General features: G+C 36.3%; 1 protein-coding gene across 1 annotated transcript in view; it reads left to right on the top strand.

Annotated features, from left to right (window-relative positions):
• Xpr1 (xenotropic and polytropic retrovirus receptor 1) overlaps positions 1 to 23,515 on the top strand; it is a 132,268-nt gene that overhangs the window by 64,836 nt on the left and 43,917 nt on the right. Inside the window, exons 4-7 of the mRNA XM_048357820.1 lie at positions 12,379 to 12,602; positions 15,103 to 15,252; positions 15,534 to 15,617; positions 20,202 to 20,283. Coding sequence (XP_048213777.1) covers positions 12,379 to 12,602; positions 15,103 to 15,252; positions 15,534 to 15,617; positions 20,202 to 20,283 — 540 coding nt within the window. The remainder of the gene's footprint in view (positions 1 to 12,378; positions 12,603 to 15,102; positions 15,253 to 15,533; positions 15,618 to 20,201; positions 20,284 to 23,515) is intronic.

Genomic DNA, 23,515 nt, shown 5'->3' with positions numbered 1-23,515 from the left:
AAGAATCTCTGATCCTAATTCTAAATGGATGATTGATTTCACAGAGATAATGGTTCTTGACTCACAAACAAAAATAACTTTTTAGGAATAAGTCATTTTTGTATTTTGAGTTATCATAAGAAATAATGTAAACTTGTTCAACTACCTTGGAAAGCATTATGGAGGTTTCTCAAAAAACTAAACATAGAACTATCCTATGATCCAACAATTACACTCTTGGGCTATCCAAAAGATTACAGACTAAGATACAGTAAGGCTGCCTATACAACCGTGCTCATTGCATCACTATTTACTATAACCAAGGTATGGAAGGAGCCCAGATATCTCTCAACAGATGACTAGATCAAGAAAATGTGGTATATTATACACAATGGAATTTTACTCATGCATTAGAAAGAATGATACTGCATCATTCGCAAAGAAATGAAAGAACCTGGAAAAAATCATGTTAAGTGAAACTAGTCAGGACTAGTTTGACAAAGGATGTATAAACATATGTGGAAATTAGAATTAACTTCTAAATATATCAATCTAAATATATAAGTCAGCACTTCTGGATTCTATCCAAGTATACATAAACATATTAACCAAAATATGATAGATTCAAGGGAGACCTCAAATGGTATAATTCCTTAGAAAGTCTAACTCACACTCCAACAAAATAAACATCAGGAAACGGGTACTCAAGAGGAGAGTTAGAGCCAAGGAGAGGAGAATAAATGAATGAAGAGAGGAAGTAGAGTAAAATTCAAGGCATATCCTACAAAATTAAGAAAATTGAGAGAAGGAGTGGCATTGGTTTGGATAGGAGAAAATAATGAAAATGGTGACATTGAAGGTGCATTTTATTCATAAACTCCTTTATTGAGTGGCAACTCCTTTGTACAACTACTTAAAGGTAAAATAATAAATACATGTACATTATGACCCAGTACATACATATATAGATGTGTATGCTTTAGGTATGTTTGTATGAAACTATGTGAATATACATCTATTCAAATAGTTTATTTTTTCATGAGACAATGTTATCTTACCTACTTATAATGTTTTCTAGTGCTCATACTTTTCAATTTGTGTTTGATCTTTCTTTAACATGTTGGTTATAATCTACTAAATTAGTTTCATGACCCCATATTGGGTTTCTACACTCAGGTTGAAAAATGAAACCTTACACTAGGTCACTTCTCAAAAATAATTTTAGTCTAGCTGTTATTAAAAATTTGGATACTGTGGTTTAATAACCTCTCTGTGTGTATTGGCAGGACCATTAGAGTACATACAACTTGATAGTCTGCAGACTGACTTTTTTTGCCAGGTCAGGAAGAGATAGGTAATTTGAAGATAGGATTGGCAGAAATAGAATTTGGCACTTGGTTTTAAATAGTATCATTTATCTCCTTATTTAGCCCTTCTCTACAGCAGGTTGCCTGAAAAACTACAATCCTCAGATAGGACCGTATATGAAAAACCATAAACACTACAGAGGCAAGTTAAACTTAAAATAAAAAGACAGAATATAGCTTTGTAGCCTAGATTGACATGAACCATGGATCCTTTTGCCTGAGGCCTCTTGAGTACTGAGATTACATCTTATGCTAGCAGGTAGAGATGTTAGGCTTATTAACCTGCCTCTATCTACATATATATATATATATATATATATATATACATACACACACATACATACATATATATACATATACATATATATATCACAAATTACGTTTTCTAAAAATGGTCAGTTTTAAAGTAACATGTTTTTTATTTTTAAAATTATCTTTTATGTAGTTGTACAGAGGAAAGTGACATATGTTGTTGACTAAGACCTTAAATGGGGGCTGGGAATATGGCCTAGTGGCAAGAGTGCTTGCCTCATATACATGAAGCCCTAGGCTCTGTTCCTCAGCACCACATATATAGAAAAGGCCAGAAGTGGCACTGTGGCTCAAGTTGGCAGAGTGCTAGCCTTGAGCAAAAAGAAGTCAGGGACAGTGCTCAGGCCCTGAGTTCAAGCACCAGGACTGGCCAAAACAACAACAACAACAACAAAAAACCTTAAATGCCTCTCCAATAATATGTGCTTTATCAGGTCTATTTTCTTTTAATTTTTTAAAAATCATTTTTGTAAAAGTGATGTACAAAGAGGTTACAATTACATGTGTCAGTTAATGAATGCATTTCCTTTTGAACAGTGCCCCCTATTCCCTCCTTTTCTTCCAGTTTTTCCCTCCTGTCCCCCTTCCCCCAAGTTATATAGCTCATTGTCAACTGCTACATTTGTTCCTAATCATACTTTAAAAAAGCCAAACAAAACAGAATTAAGTGGCAATTCTGTCATCAGCTATTATTTTGATTTTTTTTGCCAGTCCTGGGCCTTGAACTTGGGGCCTGAGCACTGTCCCTGGCTTCCTTTTGCTCAAGGCTAGCACTCTGCCACTTGAGCCACAGCGCCACTTCTGGCTGTTTTCTATATATGTGGTGCTGGGGAATCGAACCCAGGGTTTCATGTATAGGAGGCAAGCTTTCTTGCCACTAGGCCATATTCCCAGCCCCTTATTTTGAATTTTTTATTATTATTTTTTGCTGGTCCTGGGGCTTGAACTCGGGGCCTGAGCACTGTTCTTGGCTTCTTTTTTTGCTCAAGGCTAGCACTCTACCACTCGAGCCACAGCACCACTTCTGGCCTTTTCTATATATGTGGTGCTGAGGAATCAAACCCAGGGTTTCATGTATATGAGGCAAGCACTCTTGCCACTAGGCCATATTCCCAGCCTTGAATCTTGAACCTTAAATTTTTTTGATTGTTTTTTGTTGTTATTGTTGAAGATTTTACTGTTTAACCTTCCTAGGCCTTCATCTATTTAGCTGAAAAACAAGCACATTTATTTACAACCCTCTTAGGATTCTGCTTGTGTTCTTCCTTTAAATTATATTTTTATTATCTTTAAAGAGTTATACAAAGGAGTTACCATTCAACAGTTCATTTTATAAGTATAATACATCTTGATTGATGTCACCATTTTCATAATTCTCCCTGGTTATGTTTAAGCATACATTTAACATATAAGAGATGGTTTGCCATATCTCCATACACATACACATACAGTGTACTTTGATCATATTCTCCCTCACTGTTACTCCTTTTTACCTTCTTTCCACTCCTCCCCCTTTTCTTCTTTTACAACTTTAATGATTTCATTATACTATTTTATGCATGCTTATGAAGTACTTGGATCATATTTATCTCTGTCTCACCCTTTGCTTTACCTTTTCTCCTAGTTGGTTCCTCCTTCCAAAGTGTACCCCTTTTACATTCTTGTCATTTGACAGGAGAACTGATAACTTGGTTTGAACATAGAGCCTTGTATTATTGTTTTCTCTTTTTTTGCCCATTGCTAGCACTCTTTATTATTTGAGCTACACCTCTACTTCTTAATTGTAGATAAGTCTCAGATTTGGCTGCCTAGTCTGGCTTTAAACCATGATCCTCAGTTCTCAGGTTCTGGGGTAGCTAAGATTTTAGGGCTGAGCCACCGGCACTCAGCTCATATCATTTCTATTAAGGTCTAGATTTCCTAATATGAGCAAAGACTTGAAATATTTGCCTTTCTGAGTCTGGCATATTTTGCTTAACTTTATGATCTCCAATATTGTACCCATTTTCTTACAGAGGACATAATTTCATTCTTCTTCATGGCTAAATAAGTGTGTGTGTGCGCGCGTGTGTGTGTGTGCGTGTATATTATTTTTTTTATCCCCTTCTCACCTGCTGGGCACTTAGGCTGTTTCTGTTTACTTCCCTATTAAAATAGTGCTGCAGTAAACATAAATATGCAGCTATCTCAATTGTATGCCAATGTACATTCCTTTTGATATGTACTCAGGAATGGTATAGCAGAATCCAATGGTAGTTATATTTTTAGTTTTTTGAGGACCTACCATACTGATTTCCATAGTGATCACTTGTTTAAGAGTAGTAATATTGTTCAGTATTCAGGAGCCTGTGTAGGTTATTTTATTTTTATTTATTTCTACATAGTTGTGGGATTTGAATTCTCATATTCTTCAGCTTGTTTGCTTGGCTAGTGCTCTACTATTAGAACCATGCCTCTAGTCCTGATTTTTGCTGGTTACTTTGGAGATGTTTTCTCATAGACTTTTGGGCAAGCCTCAAATAGTAATCCTCCCAATCTTGGCCTCATGAGTAAGTAGGATTACAGGTATTTTTTACTTTTTTTTTTTTTTTTTGGCCAGTCCTGGGCCTTGGACTCAGGGCCTGAGCACTGTCCCTGGCTTCTTCCCGCTCAAGGCTAGCACTCTGCCACTTGAGCCACAGCGCCGCTTCTGGCCGTTTTCTGTATATGTGGTGCTGGGGAATCGAACCTAGGGCCTCGTGTATCCGAGGCAGGCACTCTTGCCACTAGGCTATATCCCCAGCCCTATTTTTTACTTTTTTTATTGGGTGTTTTAATTTAGTAGGAAATGGTCATTTATTTATCTTCATAGGCAAAAATCTTTCAAAATTGGAGATCATGAGAGAATAGTTTTAGAAAGGAGGCGAGTCCTAATACCCTTGATGAACATAGATATAGAAATTCTCAAAGCATTTGCAAACCAAATCTACTAATACATTACAAAAGGCATAGACTATGATTAATGTCATTCCATCAGTGCAAGAATACTTAAAATCAATAAATGTCTGATACCTAATAAAATCAAGAACATCATTACATCATCACAGTAGATGCAGAAAAAGGTTGGAGACATGGCTCAAGGGATTGAGCACCAGCCTAAGTGGAAAAAGCTGAACAAGAGCTCTAGGACCTGAGTTCAAGCCCCAGTACTGCTATGTACACACAGGAGATACAGAAAAGCCTTTGATAAAATTCAGTATTTCTTCACAATAAAAGACCTGGAGAATCTAGAAATACAAGGACCTACACAACATAATAAAAACTTAAAATGGCTGGGCATTGATGGGTCACACCTGTAACCTAGGTACTCAGGAAGCTGAGATCTGAGGATTGCAGTTCAAAGACAGCCCAGGGTAGGAAATAAAGTAAAAGCATATTGCTGTAAGATAGGAAAAAAGAAAGATGTCGACTTTCTGTACCACAATATGGTTCTTAAAATCTTAGCAAGAGCCTTAGGGAAGGGTAATATCTCTTTGTGGATATGATTTTATACTTGAAAGATCCTCATGACCACCTAAAGACTATTAATTAATCCGGTAAACACTTCCATTAAGTAGCAGGGTACTAAGTCAGCATATAAACAAATAACTTTACTATATGTCATTAATGAACTCACTGAAGAAGAAAACAGTGAGATAATCCCATAGTCTAGCCACTATTAAAATTAGTAAATAGGATCCTGCTGTATCATTTCTTGACATATATCCAAAAGAATATACTTCAACATACAAGTTATCTATTTTATTGCAGCATTGTTCACAATAACTAAGTGGCTAATCAGCCTACATGCTTATTGAACAATGAACAGATAAAGAAAATGAGATATGTAGATATAGATATTGGTATACACACTTATACAATGGAGTATTGTTCAGCCATAAGAATGAAATTCATGTCTTTTCTGGAAAATGGACAAAACTGGAGATTCATCTTGTTAAGTAAAGTAAGCCAGACTCACAACTATCACATGTTTTTATCTCATGTAGAATTTTGGGAGGAATGGAAAGGTAAAAATATACAAGGGGACCGTTAGTGTATGGAAGAGGATAAGGGGGAAAAAAGATACAGGTGGTTATAGAAAGAGTGAATATGATCAAAGTATGTTATGTTTGTATATAAAAATGTCATAATAGGAGCTATTACTTTATATGATTAATATATGCCAATAAAAATAGTGATTTTCTTCAACTGGAATCATAAATTCAATTTAAATTTTTAGAAAGGAAAAGGAGGATTCTTGGGGCAGAAAAATTACTAAGACATGATTTAGCGTGTTCTTTTTGGTCTTTGAGGTATATAATTTCAGCTGGTAAAAATTCCAGATGAAGTAATACAGTATAACAAAATTTACTATCTTGAATTATCTATGATGGGCCAGCTTTCATGTAAGTTTACTTTATATCTGAGTTAACACTGAGGTCCATAAATTAAATCAAGAAGATTATAATATTGCAATAAATGCAAACAATAAAAATAGTTACTGAAAAAAAAATTCTTGCATGTCAGTTGCTGGTGTCTCATGCCTATAATCCTAGATACTCAAAGAAGCACAGATCTGAGGTTCCCCGTTTGAAGCCAGCTTGGGCAGGAAAATCCATGAGTCTCTTATCTCCAATTAACTACCAAAAAACTAGAAGTGGTACTGTGTGGTTCAAGTGGTAGAGCTCTAGCCTTGGGCACAAAAAGCTCAGGGACCGCCCAGCATTCAAACCATGGGACTAGACAGGAAAATTCCTTCAATTGTATAACAATATAATATTTATTCTTCTTGCAAAAATAGGTGTATTTGGTAGAAGAAAAAAGATCTTGTTAAGCTTTTTTTCCCCCCTCTTTTTTTTTTTTTTTTTGTCAGTAACAGAGCTTTGAACCTAGGGCCTATTGCTGAGCCATACCTCCAACCCTGTTTTTCACTGGTGTTCTAGGCTAGCTCCCTTTGTGGCTGACCCTGAGTAACTCCCTGCCTGTTGTAGGCTTTCTGTCTTTCTGGAATTACAGGCATATATCACTGCATCCAGATTCCCTTCTTTGAAGAAGGAGCCTCACAGACTTTTCTGCCCTGGCTGTTCCATAAGTCCCAGCCTCCCATGTAGCTTGGGATGATATATATGCACCACTGAACCCAGTTACAAGTTGAGAAGAGGGTTCATATGGGTCTATGATCCTCCTGTTGTCAACCTCCCAAGTAGCTATGTTACAGACACAAACCACTGGGGCCCAGTTTTGCTAATTCGCATTTGAAGTCTTTGAGGGGCACATAAAATTACTTTACATTTGTTTTTCTTTTTCTAAGTTTACAGATTTGCATTCATGGATCAAAGTACTTTTTTTTCTCTTTTTGGTTAGAGTATTGAGGCTTGAACTTGGGTTTAGGCATTGTCCTTAAGCTGTTTTGCTCAAGGCTAGTGCTCTATCACTTGAGTCACAGGTCCACTTTCTGCTTTTTGTGGTTAACTGAAGTAAGAATCTCTCAGACTTTTCCTACCTGGTCTGGCTTAGATCTGCAATCCTCAGATCTCAGCCTCCTGTGTAGCTAGGCGTGTGCCACTGATGCCCAGCTTCAAAGTACAGTTTACATACACACACACACACACATACTCTCTCTCACCTTTTTTCCAATTTTTGTATATACTTCAGTATGTTTGAGTTTTTTGATCTGGATATGGAAAAGTGTTATTATTGCCAAATAGAGTTGGACACCTGGTCCAAAGTAATGTTTGTCATCCTTTTTAAACCTGTATATAAAAAAGCGGTTACCTTAACTGTTATAACGTTGAATGTGACTTTTTCAAATAACGTATGTTTTATGTGATTTGATCCCTTATCTGTCTTCAGGGATCCTCATATGCTACTCTATATAGTTAGGACTTTAAGAAAAGAATCACAAGTTTAAAGAAAGTAACAAAATAAGTGGAAGTTTTTATATCTTTTTGTTTTTGTGAATTACTATGCACATTTTCCCATTTGTTCTTTTATTCAATAAATGCACATTAAATCTACTACAGGTGCTTCTCAACTAAAAATGGGTTACTTTTCAATAAACTTATTTTAAGTTGAAAATATCCCAAGTTTAAATTGCATTTAATATACCTAACCCACCACCAACCCCATAACTTAGCCTTGTCCACCTTAAATGTGCTAAGAACATTATGCTACACTTATATTGGCCAAAATTATAACACGAAACCTATTTTATTTATTTATTTATTTATTGTTTGCCAGTCTGGGGGGCTTGGGACTCAGGGCCTGAGCACGGTCCCTGGCTTCTTTTTGCTCAAGGCTAGCACTCTACTTCTTAAGCCATAGTGCCACTTCCAGCTTTTTGTTTATGTGGTGCTGAAGAATAAAACCCAGGGCTTTGTGCATGTTAGGCAAGCCCTCTTCCACTAAGCCACCTTCCCAGCCCCCACAAAACCAATTTTTATAGTAAAACATGTTTTAAACAACTTTTGTTGTTTGTGTGGCTGATTGGGAGCTGTGACTGCTGCCGACTAGTATTACAGAAATAGCACATATTGCTGGTGAGAGAGAGGTAAGGTCAAAATTTCAGTTTCTACTGGATGTGTATCATTCCTCATCATAAAGTCAGTGCATGTGTGCATGTTATTGTAAGTCAGGGACCATCTTTATATGCCAGCTTTTTTGTGATATAAAAGTGATGATAGCCCACACAATTTGTATGAGGATTTTAATAGCAGCTTTATTTGTGTAGTTTAAAAAGAAGCTCAAAGCCAGCCACTGGTGGCTTTTGCCTGTAATCCTAGCTACTCAGGAGGCTGAGATCTGAGGATCGTGGTTCATAGCCTGCTTGGGCAGGAAAGTCCATGACACTCTTATCTTCAATAAACTACTCTCAAGTGGTATAGCACTAGTAGCCTTGAGCCAAAAAGCTCAAGGACAGAGCCTAGGCCCTGAGTTCAAGCTCCAGGATAGACAGGGGGGGAAAAAAGCTTGAAACAATCTAAATGTCTACTACTTGATGAATATTTAAACAAATGTGCTATATATCACACAGTGGGATACTGTTGGAAAGCTCTGCTACAAAATGAATGAACCTCAAAATCACTATGCTAAATAAAGGAATTAGCACAAACGATTACATTATTATATTTATATGAAATATCCATAAAATACAAATCTGTAGAGACAACAGGTAGATATGTGGTTGCTTAAGATTGGAAGTAGAGGGGCTGGGAATATGGCCTAGTGGCAAGAGTGCTTGCCTTGTATACATGAAGCCCTGGGTTCAATTCCCCAGCACCACATATACAGAAGACGGCCAGAAGTGGCGCTGTGGATCAAGTGGCAGAGTGCTAGCCTTGAGCAAAAAAAGAAGCCAGGGACAGTGCTCAGGCCCTGAGTCCAAGCCCCAGGACTGGCCAAAAAAAAAAAAGATTGGAAGTAGAAGTGAAGACTTAACAGTCATTAGCCATAATGGAAGTATATGGAGTGATAAAAATGTGCCATAGTTAGATTGTGGTGATGAATTGTGCAACCCTATAAACAGACCAAATACTCATTAAATTGTAAGCTAACAGTAGTTGAATTTTATGGTATATAAGTTATACCTCAAAAAGCTATTAAAATTTCACTATAAAAAACCACAGGTAAAGATTACAAAATTATTACCTTTATAAAGCTCAGTTAATGAAGGAAACATGTAAAGGAGAAATTATAGAGTGTTATATGCATGGGTATAGATGGCTCTAGGAAAACTCTCAGGAGCAAACTTCAAATTGTGCCTGAGAGAGTTGTTAGGTAAGAAAGGCTTTATATAGAAATCAGTATTTAAGGTTAGTTTTTCAAAATGAGTACGGAACTTACCAGATAGAAAGGCGTTTGTGTCTTGACTTACCACTGGCACATAGGGAATCCTTCCTTCCATTTTCTTGGACTTCTTACATTTTCAAATGCATGTAATCAGAAAAGCAAATGAATGTATAGTTCTCTGATTATGGAAATAGAAACTAAGTAAATTTATATATTAGTTCCTTAACAGTATGAAATTTGATCACTCGGGGCTGGGGGTATGGCCTAGTGGCAAGAGTGCTTGCCTCATATACATGAAGCCCTTGGTTCAATTCCCCAGCACCACATATACAGAAAACGGCCAGAAGGGGCACCGTGGATCAAGTGGCAGAGTGCTAGCCTTGAGCAAAAAGAAGCCAGGGACAGTGCTCAGGCCCAAGCCCCAGGACTGAAAAAAAATTTTTTTTCTTTTTTGATCACTCATATATACTATTTTGGTTTCTTAATTAGCAGTGTAACATAGTTGACTTCGAATCAATTCCGTTTTCCATTACATATATGTGTTATATTATTAACACTTTTCAGATGGTTACCTAGTAGCAGGGACATAAATACTTGTTTGAAAGAAAAAATACTTATACAAAAATGTATCATGACCTAAGAAAGAACCAGCAATTTCTGTGCCGTTTTGAATTAAGACACAGTTGTATAACTTGTATAAAAAGAACTCTGAGAACTTAGATAAAATCCCATCAATTTCAATGTGAGTTTGAAGAAATGTGTTCTGTTTCTGACAGTGTGGAAAAATGGAAAGAAATCCTGGCAACATTTCACTTTAATATACTAAAATCCTGTGTAAAATGTAAAGAATTACCTAGTAATACCAAGTACAAGTCATATTCCCTAGTTTCCAGGCATAATATTCCTTGTTCCTATTGTGTTTTAGCAAAGTACTTTTGCTTTAGAAAAGAATCAATCACTTTAACCAGTAAACTTCTTTGCCTTTTGGATCTATGCTATGAGGATACCCAAATGGCCAGGTAGATATCTCACCTTCCAATTTACTAGAGCTATCTGATTGAGAACTAACCGACAGACAGAGTTCACATTGTAGGATGAAAAACCAAAATTATGCCAGTGATTATTAGGCATACAAATTAGAGGAGCCACTTCTGCTTCCATCGCTTGATTCCTGGGTTTGTATATTGGGTTTATGGTAGAGCTATCACCATATAATGATCTCCTTGTTGTACCCTGTAAAATAGCACTTTCAGCTAGGCATCAGTGGCTCACTCCTGTAATCCTAGCAATTCAGGAGGCTGACATCTGCGATCATGGTTAGAAGCCAGCCGGGGCAGGAAAGTTCAGGAGACTCTTACAAGACTCCAGTAAACTACTCCTCCCCCCCCAAAAAAAAGTTGTAATTGGAGCTATGGCTCAACTGGTAGAGCACTAGCCTTGAGCATTAAAGCTCAGGAACAGTGCCCAGGCCCTGAGTTCAAGCCCCAGAACAGTAAAAACAAACAAAATAACACTTTCAGAGTTTTATCTCCCAAACTCAACTTTAGTAAGTCTCTGTTGATATGAATCCATTGCCTGTTGCCTTTGCTATGTAATGAATGATGATAAATAAATAAATAAATCTATGTGAAATACTGTAATAGTGGATAAGGCAACCCTGAAGATGGTAGTACTAGCAGAAGTGTATGGGTGGGAAAGCACATCCATATCACAAATACAAGTATTCTAGAGAGGTCAATGTCTCTCTTCTACTTATAGAAGACATCGAATACAAACTTCTCCTAGTTGCCTATCTAACCAGTCCCAGTGGACTGGGACCATATCTGAGGATCAGTGCTGAACTCTGCTGGCTATTGAGTAGCTATATTATTAAGTTTATAGTTGAATTCCTATATGATTAAATATGTAGCTGCATACCAGGTGCTAGAGTACTATATTGATTTGTCCCAGTGATGATACCACATCTGGAAGACTGTCATCTTAGAGAACTTCTGATTAGATTTACAATTAAATCCTCATTTTCCAAGATTTATCTAACTTCTGCACAAAATAAACAGATTAGTTAAATAACAGTGTGATATAGATAGCAGTACTACCCTTGTCTTTTTTAAGTATCTGGCAATGTGTTATAGTTATTACACCCAATATTCTTTATCTTCTGTGTTTCTGGTAGTATGAACATTTATAGTTTTTTTTTATTAAAGTGTTGTATAGAGGGGTTACCATTTAATAAATCAGTTATGAGTACATTTTTTGGACAATGTAACCCCTGCCTTCACTTTACCCCAGTTTCTCCCTCCTGTCCCTGCCTACAAGTTGTGTACTTCATTTCCCAAATCATGTATACTGAATGCCATGACTGCATTTGTTCATCCTTCTTCCCTCCCTTTCTGTATTTCTCTTTGCTCCTCCCAAAAGACAAAAAATGTCCAAAAGAAAAACAAAACAAAATACCATTACCACCATTCATTTGATAATGAAAAGGAACAGCACCTTCCACTTATCCCTGTTCCTTACCTCAGGGTCAGAATCAGTTTTGTTCTCCTACTTTGGCCTACTACATTCTGGAACTAAGAAATTTGCTGTAGGGTGAGTCTATAAACCAACTTTCTGCTATTCAAACCTAGGCTAATAGTCTTGTGGGGTTCTGAATAGTACATGTAACATTCTTCCTAGAAATTCTAGAATAGCAAACTAGCATAATTAGTAAACACTCAGAAGTTAGTAAGAACTCATTATCAGCTTATATCTTTTTTTTTTTCTCAGTTGTAGTATTTGAACTCAGGCCCTGTGCTTGCTAGGCAGTTGTTCTACCACTTGACCATGCCCTCATATCTTTTTACTAGCTTTTTTGTTGTTTTTTTCTTTCTTTTTTTTAACTTTTTTGGTGCTCCTATTTTTTTATTTCTTATAGAAAAGCTTGCAGAGGCTCAACGCAGGTTTGCTACACTTCAGAATGAGCTTCAGTCGTCACTGGATGCACAGAAAGAAACCACTGGTGTTACTACATTGCGACAACGCAGAAAGCCAGTCTTCCACCTGTCACATGAAGAACGTGTCCAACATAGGAATATTAAAGACCTTAAACTGGCATTCAGTGAGTTCTACCTCAGTCTTATCCTGCTGCAGAACTATCAGGTACTTAACCTAAACAGTGTTCTTTTAAAATAATAGAGAAATTCTAAGAAGTAGAATTATCTTGAAATATATTAAGAGTTTCCGTCCTGTGCCAAGGAGCCCAAGTGTTTCAAAAGGAAAAAGAAGCTAACATATCTTTATTCTTGGAGTCTGTATTTTAGTGTTGGGGTTCTTGGGGCCTTTTGTGTTTTTTTTAATTGGCCAAAACTATGCACCAAATTTGACAAGTGTTTAATTTTTTGTTTATTATTTTTTATTTTTGGCAGTACTAAAGTTTAAACTCCATGCCTCATGCTTGCTAGGCAAAATCCTCTATTTCACTTGAGCCACCCCATCAGCTCCTTTTGCATTGGTCTTTCATTTTCTTTCTTTCTTTATTATTATTTTTTTTTGTCAGTCATGGGTCTTGAACTCTTGGTCTGGGTGCTATCCCTGAACTCCAGCTCAAGGCTATTGCTCTTCCATTTCAGCCACAGTGCTGCTTCCAGTTTTCTGGTGATTAATTGGAGATAAGAATCTCACAGACTTTCTGGCCCAGGCTGGCTTTAAACCAGGACCTTCAGATCTCAGCCTCCTGAGTAGCTAGGATTACAAACATGGACCACTGGCACCTAGCTTGCGTTGGTCTTTCTTAAGAGAAGAGTCTGGCTTCATGCCTGGGCTAACCTGTTTATGATTTTCTTATTTGTGCTTTCCCTTAGCTAGGATGGTAGTCATATGCCAGTACACTTAGCCATTGTTTTAAATACAGTTTCATCAACATTTTTCTGGGGCTGGTCTTGACCATGATCCCCCTTTTTTCAATGTGAGTCCCTGCATAGTCAGAATTTTAGGCATATAGCACTTTACCCAGCCATTGGTTGAGAGTCAGTCTTCTTTTTTTAATTGTTATTATAAAAGTGATGTACAGAATGGTTACAATTACATAAGTCAAGTAAAGAGTACATTTCTTTTTGGACAGTGTCACCCCTTCCCTTGCTTTCCCCAGTTTTTCACTCTCATCCTCACCCATAGGTTGTATAGTTCATTTGTGAGTACCATTGCTACATTTGTTCACCCTTTGCCCCATTTCTGTGCCTCCCCTTAAGCTTCCAACGACATAAAAATGAACAAACAGAATGAAAAGGAAAGAGCAAAAAACAGCAAAAAGGAAAAAAAAAACCAAAAACTTGGCAACATTTTTTGCTCAAGTTGGTCTTCCACATCTCCACTTCTCAAGTAGCTAGGATGTTTTCAGCCTCTGTGCCCTGTCAATATTTTGGGGTTGATGGAGGGGTGATTGGTATGAGATTTTGAACTCAGTGCTTTTTGCTGGCTCTGTTTACTTGCTCTGTTGGTACTCTATACTTGAGGCACACCTCCAGCCTAGCTTTTCACTGTGGTTGTTTTTTTTAATTGTTGGGTTTTTCTTGTGTTTTGTGTTTTGTTTTTTTTTCCCCAGGGCCTGGGCGCACTGGCCCTGAGCTTCTTTTGCTCCAGGCTATTGCTCTACCACTCCAACTCCATTTCCAACTTTTTTGGTAGTTTAGTGAAGATATGAGTCTCACAGACTTTCCTGCCCACGCTGATTTGGAACTGTGATCCTCAAATCTCAGCCTCCTAAGTAGCTAGGGTTATGGAATCTCATAGACTTTTTTTTCTCATGCTGGCTTTGAATATGATCCTCTGGATCTCAACTTTGATAGGTTTACAGGTGTGAGTTGCCAATATGCAAAAAACTTCTATTTTTGGAGATTAGTTTGTACAGTATTCAAGGGCTATCCTTTGACTCAGGAAGTAACAGTTTGCTTCCTTTTTTTTACTCTTAAGGTATTTTTTTTCTCAAATTTTTATTATCAAACTGATGTACAGAGAGGTTACAGTTTCATACGTTGGGCATTTGATACATTTCTTGTACTGTTTTGCTTCCTATTTTTAAAAGAAGCTGTGGTAGTTTTGGATAAAGATAAAACGTATGTGTCTACTAAACCATTGTTGGCCATGTAAGAACTCCTAATCAATAGTAAAACTTCCTAAAAAAATGGAATCATTGAAGAAAAACATACTTTTCATTTTTAGCTGACCTTGCAGATATGATCACTTCTATTGACTCTCTTTCATGATCCTATCTCCAAACTTAGATGAATGGAAAGGAAATGAAAGTTAACCAAACTGAAGTTTTCTTGCAGGTACATACATGATTACCTCCCCAAAGGAAAGAACCACATAAATGTGTTAGTGCATTGTAAATGCAAAAAGATATACATAAAAGTTCTTTTGACTAATGCAGTACAATAATAGAAGCTATTTTTGGAAGAGTGTAATAATAAAATGGAAATGGAAATGTTCTGAGTGATAACAAGAGTTTTGTCTGTTCAACAGTGAATTCTTTTGTAAAAATTCTGTTGTTTTCTTAGGTACTGAGTCTTTATTCAGCTTTGTCAAGGCTTAGTGCTTATTGTGTTTCATCCTCTTTAATGATGGTAGAAATTAATAATGTTTTTCTCTTTTCTTTCTATAGAATCTGAATTTTACAGGGTTTCGAAAAATCCTTAAAAAGCATGACAAGATTCTGGAAACATCTCGTGGAGCAGATTGGAGAGTGGCTCATGTAGAAGTGGCCCCATTCTATACGTGCAAGAAAATCAATCAGCTCATCTCTGAAACTGAGGTACAGTAACTATTTATTTATGGTATATTCTATTTACCATATATTTCATACTAATATATTATTTTTAAAGACAAAGATCTTCCTTTCTGTTTACCTTTTGTAAATAGGTGATATCTTTGAATTCATGATTTTTTTGTTTTTATATACATTTATATTTAGGGCATATATGTATACATATATGTAAAAGCTATGTATATACATATAAATTATATGCATATACGTATATACCTTTTTAGTATAGAGTTATTTATAATATCAGAATTTAATAATTTGTTTTCTAGGCTGTGGTGACCAATGAACTTGAAGATGGTGACAGACAAAAGGCTATGAAACGATTACGTGTACCCCCTCTGGGAGCTGCTCAGGTTAGTGTTTGATTATATAGGTTTCTTGGCTTTTCTCTACTTAATAATTTTACTTACATAATAACACAATCTAGCTGGTGGCCAACTTCATTATCATAAAAAATTAAGCCAAAATTTATAAGTACTTGCTACTATTATTAGTCTAGTTGTTGGTTTTTTTTTAACTAGATGTCAAGAACCAAATGTAGTGGCAAGTGCTTATAATATTAGTACTCAGGAAACTTGAGTTAGGAAGATCAAGAGTTCAAGGTCAGACTGAGCTACATAACAAGACTGTCTAAAAATATTATTTATCTTATTTATTGTAAAGTACAAAACTATGAGATTTATCTGCCTATGTACTGATGATCTATGGAGAAAATTCATTGAGCCATTAAGATAAGAGGTCTGGTAGGGTTGCCAATCAAATTAGAGTGTAAGTTTACAAAATTATTTGTATACCTGTATTTCAGCAAGAACAATTAGAAATCAAAACCTTTTCAATAATGCTGCTCATAAGACCATCAAAATATGAAATGTTTAGTAATAATTCTGACAACACATGAAAGACAATGAAAAATAAATATTGCTAAAATAAATTAATGACTACATAAATAAGACTCATCATGTTCATGGTGTATTGTTAATCCAATATTTATAATACTTTATTTCTAAAGTTGATTTATAGCTACAACGCAGTCCTATTAAAAATTCTCAACCATTTTGTGTGTGTGTGTGTGTGTGCCTGTGCACGTGCGTGCACATGTGCATGCGTGACGTGTAAAGTAGGGGCTGGGAATGTGGCTTAGTGGTAGAGTGCTTGCCTAACATGCATGAAGCCCTGGGTTTGATTCCTCAGTACCACATAAACAGAAAAAGCTGGAATTGGCACTCTGGCTCAAGTGGTAGAGTGCTAGCCTTGAGCAAAAAAGAAGCTCAGGGACAGTGCCTAGGTCCTGAGTCCAAGCCCCAGGACTGGCATAAAAAAAGAAAACTAAAAATATTTACATGGAAATGAAAAGGACCAAGAATAGGCCCAAACAATTTTGGAACAGCTAACTTTAAAAGTTAACATTATCTAGGTTATTATTAAAGCTAATAAAGACAGTGTGATATTAGTATAAAATAGGCAGATATTTCTGTGGAATAGAGTCCAATAACAGTCTAAAGTATTTAAGTATTTTTGGACACTTGTTTTTCAATACATATATACAAAACAAGTAGGTAAAGAAAGAAGAACACTTTTAAAAATGGTGCTGGAACAATTAAATTCCATATTCCAAAAAAAAAGCTTTTCCATATTTCTCACATCATATATCTAAGTAAAATCTAAAGCTAACATTTTCAAGAAGAAAATATGGAAGTCATCACTATCTTTGGATTATTTGGAGATTTCTTAGAAATAACTTTATCAGAATCACTTCATCCAAATTAAAAACATCTAGTTGAAAGGTCCTGTTAAGAGAGTGAGAAGAAAACGTTGGGTTAGGAGAAAATATTACAAAAAATATCTGACAAATGACTTTATAAAGAATTCTGTTACTCAAAAAATGACCCAATTTAACAATGGGAAGGACTTGAGCTTCATGAAAAATGTACAGATGGAAACTCAGCATGCAACTTAGGTATTTAATATCATTAAACAGTAGAGGCATGCGAATGAAAAACACAGTGAGACAGATTTGAATGATTCATCATGCTAACTGTTGAAGGAATTGGAACTCTTATTTCCTGCACTACTTGTAACATATAAAATGAAATGTCCACATTAGTAAATAGGTAGGAAGTTTCCTAAAAAGTTAAATATGCACCTACTATATGACTAGCTATCACATTCCCAGCTATTTACCAAGACCATTTCAGCATATATCCATATAAGGTTTAAAGCAATTTTATTCATAATAGTGTACAACTAAAAATAACTTAAATGTCCATTGTAGGAAAGGGATAAAATATTTGCAGTATATCTGTACAATGAAATACTACTCGGCAGTATCTGTAAATACATGCAACAGCCCAGATGTCTTGTAAAATATTTACCCTGAGGCAGATTTTAAAAAGAAAACAACAACAAAATCAAACAGTGCATATTAAACCAAATACCAGTTTTTCTTGCTTGTATCTTAACTAATTAGAAGGCTGTAATCCAGAGTATTATTGTGCAAGGCCAGTTCAGGCAAAATAGTTTACTAGACTCCATCTCTAAAATAACCAACAAAAAGCAGGGCTGAAGCTGGTGCTGATGGCTTATTCCTGTAATCCTAGCTACTCAGGAAGCTGAGATCTGAAGATCATGGTTCAAAGCCAGCTGAGGCAGAAAAGTCTCCCTGAGACTCTGTCTCCAGTTAACCATTCAAAAACTGGAAGTGATGCTATGGCTCAAGTGGTAGAGCACTAGCCTTGAGCACAACGAGGCTCAGAGACACAGTACCCACGCCCTTGAGTTCAAGTCCCACAACCAACAACCGACAAAAAAAAGCAGGGCTAAGGCATGGCTTAAGTAATAGAGCCCCAGCCTAACCAATGTGAATGTGAGGTTCTGAGTTCAAACCCCAGTATCACAAAAAAAAAGTATGTACCATATGATTCCAATAACCTTTACCACTGGAGCCATGCCTCCAGCACCTTTTCCAGCACCTTTTTGTGTTGGTTATTTTTTAAATAGGGACTCTTGTTCTTCCCATTTTGTTCTTCCCTTTATTTCTTGGATTACAGGCACATGCTATTGCAGCCAGCCATTGTGCTTCTCCTGTAGCTTGGGGTGACAGGCATACACCACCATGCCTAGCCATTGGTTGTGATGAAGTCTAACAAACTTTTATGCCCAGGCTGGCCTCAAACTCTAAAAATTGTAGCATATTATACTAAAGGTACATTAGTATATCTTGAAAAATTCATTTAAATCATCCCAGTATAATATCATAGGCAGTATCAGAAAAGAAATGTTATTTTTACCATTGTGTCTAATTATTCATAATACCAAACATATAAACTCCAATTAAATATTTACTTAAAAATGTATAGATGTCCAGGCCCCAGTAAACCTGTAGTCTTAGCTACTTAGAAAACTGACATCTGAGGATTACAGTTCAAAGCTGGCCCAGTCAGGAAACTCCATCAGACTATTATCTCCAATAAACTACTCAGAAAAAGCCGGGAATGGCACTATGGCTCAAGTGATAGAGTGCTATCCTTGAGCACAAAGAGGCTCACGGTCAGCACCAAAGAAGGTCCAGAGTTCAAGCCCCAGGAATTGGGGGGAAAGAGGAGAGGGGAAGATGTATCATTGGTTAACACCTGTAATCCTAACTACTCAGAAGGCTGCAGGTGTGTTGTGGCTTGAAGCTAGCCCAGGCAGGAAAGTAAAATAAAAATTAGAGATGTATATGTTGTAAAAGGTAAAATTGCATTTAAATTCTCTGCTATAATAGCTCAACAGCTATGTACATATGATCATATAAGATGAGGAGAAGCAAAAACAACTCCAAGAGAAAAAGGGGGATTCTACTGTTGACGTTACATTTAAAGTACTAGGTGAATCTCCTTTGGCTTACGCTACATGGTTACTGTATATGATTTTGGTACACTGGGTATTGTATATATGCCTACCTGACTAGGGAAGGGAAAGAAAAACGAGGGTGTAAGATATCACAAGAAATGTACTTACTGCTTTATCATGTAACTGTGCCCCTTTTGCACAACACCTTGTCAACAAAATTTAATTAATAAAATTTTTTTAAATTCTCTGCTATAAAAAAGTCATTAATGTATGCACAATTAGATGTCTTAAGATTATAATCCTGGGCTGGGGATATAGCCTAGTGGCAAGAGTGCCTGCCTCAGATACACGAGGCCCTAGGTTCGATTCCCCAGTACCACATATACAGAAAACGGCCAGAAGCGGCGCTGTGGCTCAAGTGGCAGAGTGCTAGCCTTGAGTGGGAAGAAGCCAGGGATGGTGCTCGGGCCCTGAGTCCAAGGCCCAGGACTGGCCAAAAAAAAAAAAAAAAAAGTTTATAATCCTATTTATTTCATGATTCAGGTTAGATTTTTATAAAATAACTGGCAACTCTATTCTAGTTTATAGGATATAGTTCATGGATAATTCTGTGATTCAGACTTATAAACATCCAGATCATTGCAAGACATGGTGGCAGAATCCCAGCACTGGGGAGACTGAACAAGAAGATCACAAGTTCAAGGACAGCCTGGACTACATAGATATCCTGGACTACTTAGAAATAAACAAGACCCTGTCACCAAAAAAAGAGTTTTTGGATCATGAAACACTATTACAGTTTCATAGGTTCCTTTTGTATTTATTTTTATTGGCTTATAATCGTTACACAGGGGAGGAGTTGTCACTTACCTATACAGTTTACACTTCAATTTCACATATCATACTCTTCCTCCTTCCATTTAAAACAGCATCCCTAAGAGGTTTCCTTGTTCTGTTCTCACTGTTGCAAATTGTGTATTCAGCCCCATTTTTTTTCTTCCACTGGCTATTTTTATGGATTGTTGAAGCTTATACTGCTTATCATAGCATATGCTAGATGTAGTTGATATTGCCTTATACTCAAAATGCTGTGTTTTGGTCCACAGCCTGCACCAGCATGGACTACTTTTAGAGTTGGCCTATTTTGTGGAATATTCATTGTACTAAATATTACCCTTGTGCTTGCAGGTAAGTAGTTTAAATTTTTTGAAATAATTTATCCTAATTAATAGCCTGTGTCATATTCTGCCCCAGGGTACAAAAAAATCAAGCATTCTTCTACCAAAAATATTGAAAGAAATTTGTCAGGGCTAATTTTTTTGTTTGTAGGTTGGTTATTTGTCTCTTACTTGTTTTGTTTTTGTGCTGGTCCTGGGGCTTGAACTCAAGGCCTGGGGTCTGTCCTTGAGCTTCTTTTTGCTCAAGGCTAGCACTCTACCACTTGAGCCACAGTTTTACTTCTGTATTTTTCTGAGTAGCTTATTGGACATAAGAGTCTCATAGAGTTTCCTACCTGTTCTGGCTTTGAACCATGATCATCAGATCTCAGCCTCCTGAGTAGCTAGCATTACAGAATGAGCCACCAGTACCCAGCTATTTTTCTCTTTTGCCTTTGAGTATAATTACACTTTTAATCATTGACCTCTTATTCTTCATTTTTTAGTTTTAACTTCAGTTTCTTCAGACTTCTTTGAATTCAAGAATTTTAGGCATTTTAATCATAGATGATGATAAATAAACCTTATGCAATTTATTCACCAAAACTCATTTGCCAAAACTCATTTACTTTGCTTATTGGAAATCCTCTTAGCCTTTTCCAGAACTATTTATAACTGCTTTGATACATAGTTTTAAGAAACTTGTTTATGTAATATACAAGTTAAAACTTTAGAAAGAGGGTAGAAAAGAGTGCTAAGCGCAGTGATAGTCTCAATACCAAGAAATAATGAAATGGTAAGGAAAGTATAGTCTTACTAAATTTCTCTAAAAAATTTTTACCAACCTCGCAATAGCATTTTACATTGTTTATCACTGCTTCTTAAAATATTTTCTTAAGTTGGCTTTCCTAGTAAATTTTGCCTGTGGATTTTTTCCAGTGTCTTTCACTAGCTATACTCTTTTTTTGTGATAAAGAAATGTTGAGGAGTCCCATTAGATTCAGTCCTTACATCTCTACTATTATTTATTTCCTGTGTAGGTAGTCTTACTTTAACCTATTGCTATGAATACCATTGATATGTTAAGGACTAATTGGCTATGTGACTATTCAGTAGGCACCCCACACTTACATGGAAAAAAAGAACTCTTTATTTTCTTTCTTTTTTGGCCATTCCCGGGCCTTAAACTCAGGGCCTGAGCACTGCCCCTGGCTTCTTTTTGCTCAAGGCGGCTAGCACTCTGCCACTTGAGCCACAGCGCCACTTATGTCCGTTTTCTATATATGTGGTGGTAGGGATCGAACCCAGGGCTTTGTGTATACAAGGCAAGCACTCTTGCCACTAGGCCATATTCCCAGCCCCAACTCTTCATTTTCTAACCCCAAACAGGCCCTTTTTCTGTGCTATCACCTGTTGCCCAGTTTCTTAGGCTGAAACCTTTTAGCTTCTGTTTTCCCTGATGTTAGTCAGATTTCCATCACTGTGACAAAATATCTGAGATTAGCATCTTAAAGGAGGAAATGTTTATTTTGACTCAAGGTTTCAGCCCATGGCTTGGTCCTGTCATGTTAGGTGTGGCCAGAACATTGTAATGGGGAGCAAATGGTGGAGCCAAACTCATGGTGGCTGGAAAAGAGAAAATTAGGAAGGAGTTTGGTTCACATTAAACCATATTATGGCATATCCCCAATGACCTACTTTTCCAACTAGACCCTACTTCCTGCTAAAGTTTCTAAATATGCTAATGGAACCATCATCTGAGAACAAAGTTTTTAACACATGAGCTTTTAGGGAACATTTAAGATTTAACCTAAAACCTCACTCATCACTAATCCACAGGCAAATCCTGTTGCTGTCTATTCAAATTATCTAAATCTAACTGCTTCTCGCTACCTCCACTAGTACCTCTAAGCAAAGTTTTTTTTTTTCCCCTGAGCTTATTTCCTTGAATCTACTGTTACTTCCTTGTATAACCATAAACCTATGGTGTTTTGTTTGTTTTAATGTAAATTAGATCATGTTACTCTTCTGTTTGAAATCCATTCCCAGTTTCTCTTACAATACAATCCAAATATTTTACAATGGCCTATAAAATATGGTAGGATATTGTCCCCATGGGCCTTTCTTGCTTTATAACCTGTCATCCTCCCCTACACTCACTCAGTTTTACCTACTGTTCTTTGAAAATTCCAAGTTCTTTTTTATCTAAGGTACTTGCAGTGGTATCTTTCCCAAGCTCTCTAAGTAGCTTACTTTGTCCATTCATTTAGATTCCCTCTTCATATACTGCTTTTTCAGTAGACCTTACCTGGTCAACTGATACCCTACCCTAAAATAATTAAAATAAATTACATATTTATCTCTGTTTTCCTACTACAGTGTAAATTTTGCTGCTTAGGCTTTTGTCTTTTCTGTTCCCCAGTCCATCTTCATTGTTAGAACACTGTATGGAACACAAAAACTCAGAAAATGTTAGGGACATTTAAATAGATGGAAAAGAAGAAAGATGAAATTAAATGATATGTAGAAAACACAAATAGCAAAAAATAAAAAATAGAAACAAAAATCAAAAAACAAATATTATCTAAAATCTCATATTCCTCCAGGCAAATACTTTCAACTAGAGAGCCAGTAACCAAAATATCCTTCAACAATCTATCTAATTATAATTATAACTGTGTAATAATTTATTATAAAATTAAACTGTTCATTGGAGTTTGCAAAGGAGTATGATTTAGAAATAGGTATTATGTTTTAGACTTTCAGTGTAATCATAATGAATGCACAAGATGCTGTCTTCAATTGTATTATTTTATATTTCATGTTCCTTAACAGGGCCAGGTATGTATAACAGATGATCAAGAAAAAATTTTCACAACTCATTAAATTTCATAATTATTCTCCCTAACAGTTTCAGTTATGTATTATGAAACTATAACCCAAGTTGTGATAGCTTTCAGAGAGTATATGAACTTTACCTATCAACAAAGTATGTTTTTGTGTCATAGTTCTCCTTCCCATGAGTTGTTAAGAATTAACTCTAATATATTATCTACCCTAAGCTTATGATACAACATTTTTATACGTAATCTGTGATCGGATGGATATTAATCTAGCTCTGTTTCTTTAGGGTAAATATAGCATACTGATATAGAATTCATAGACTACAGCACAAAGATAGATCTACATTATTGAGCTAGCTGCTGAGCATTAAGATAGAAAAGAAAGGGGCTGGGAGCCTCCTACACATGAAGCTCTCGGTT

Source organism: Perognathus longimembris, chromosome 11, assembly GCF_023159225.1.
Source record: "Perognathus longimembris pacificus isolate PPM17 chromosome 11, ASM2315922v1, whole genome shotgun sequence".
NCBI lineage: Eukaryota > Metazoa > Chordata > Mammalia > Rodentia > Heteromyidae > Perognathus > Perognathus longimembris.
The sequence above is the reverse complement of the archived record's forward strand: the minus strand, read 5'-3'. Positions and strand labels throughout refer to the sequence as shown.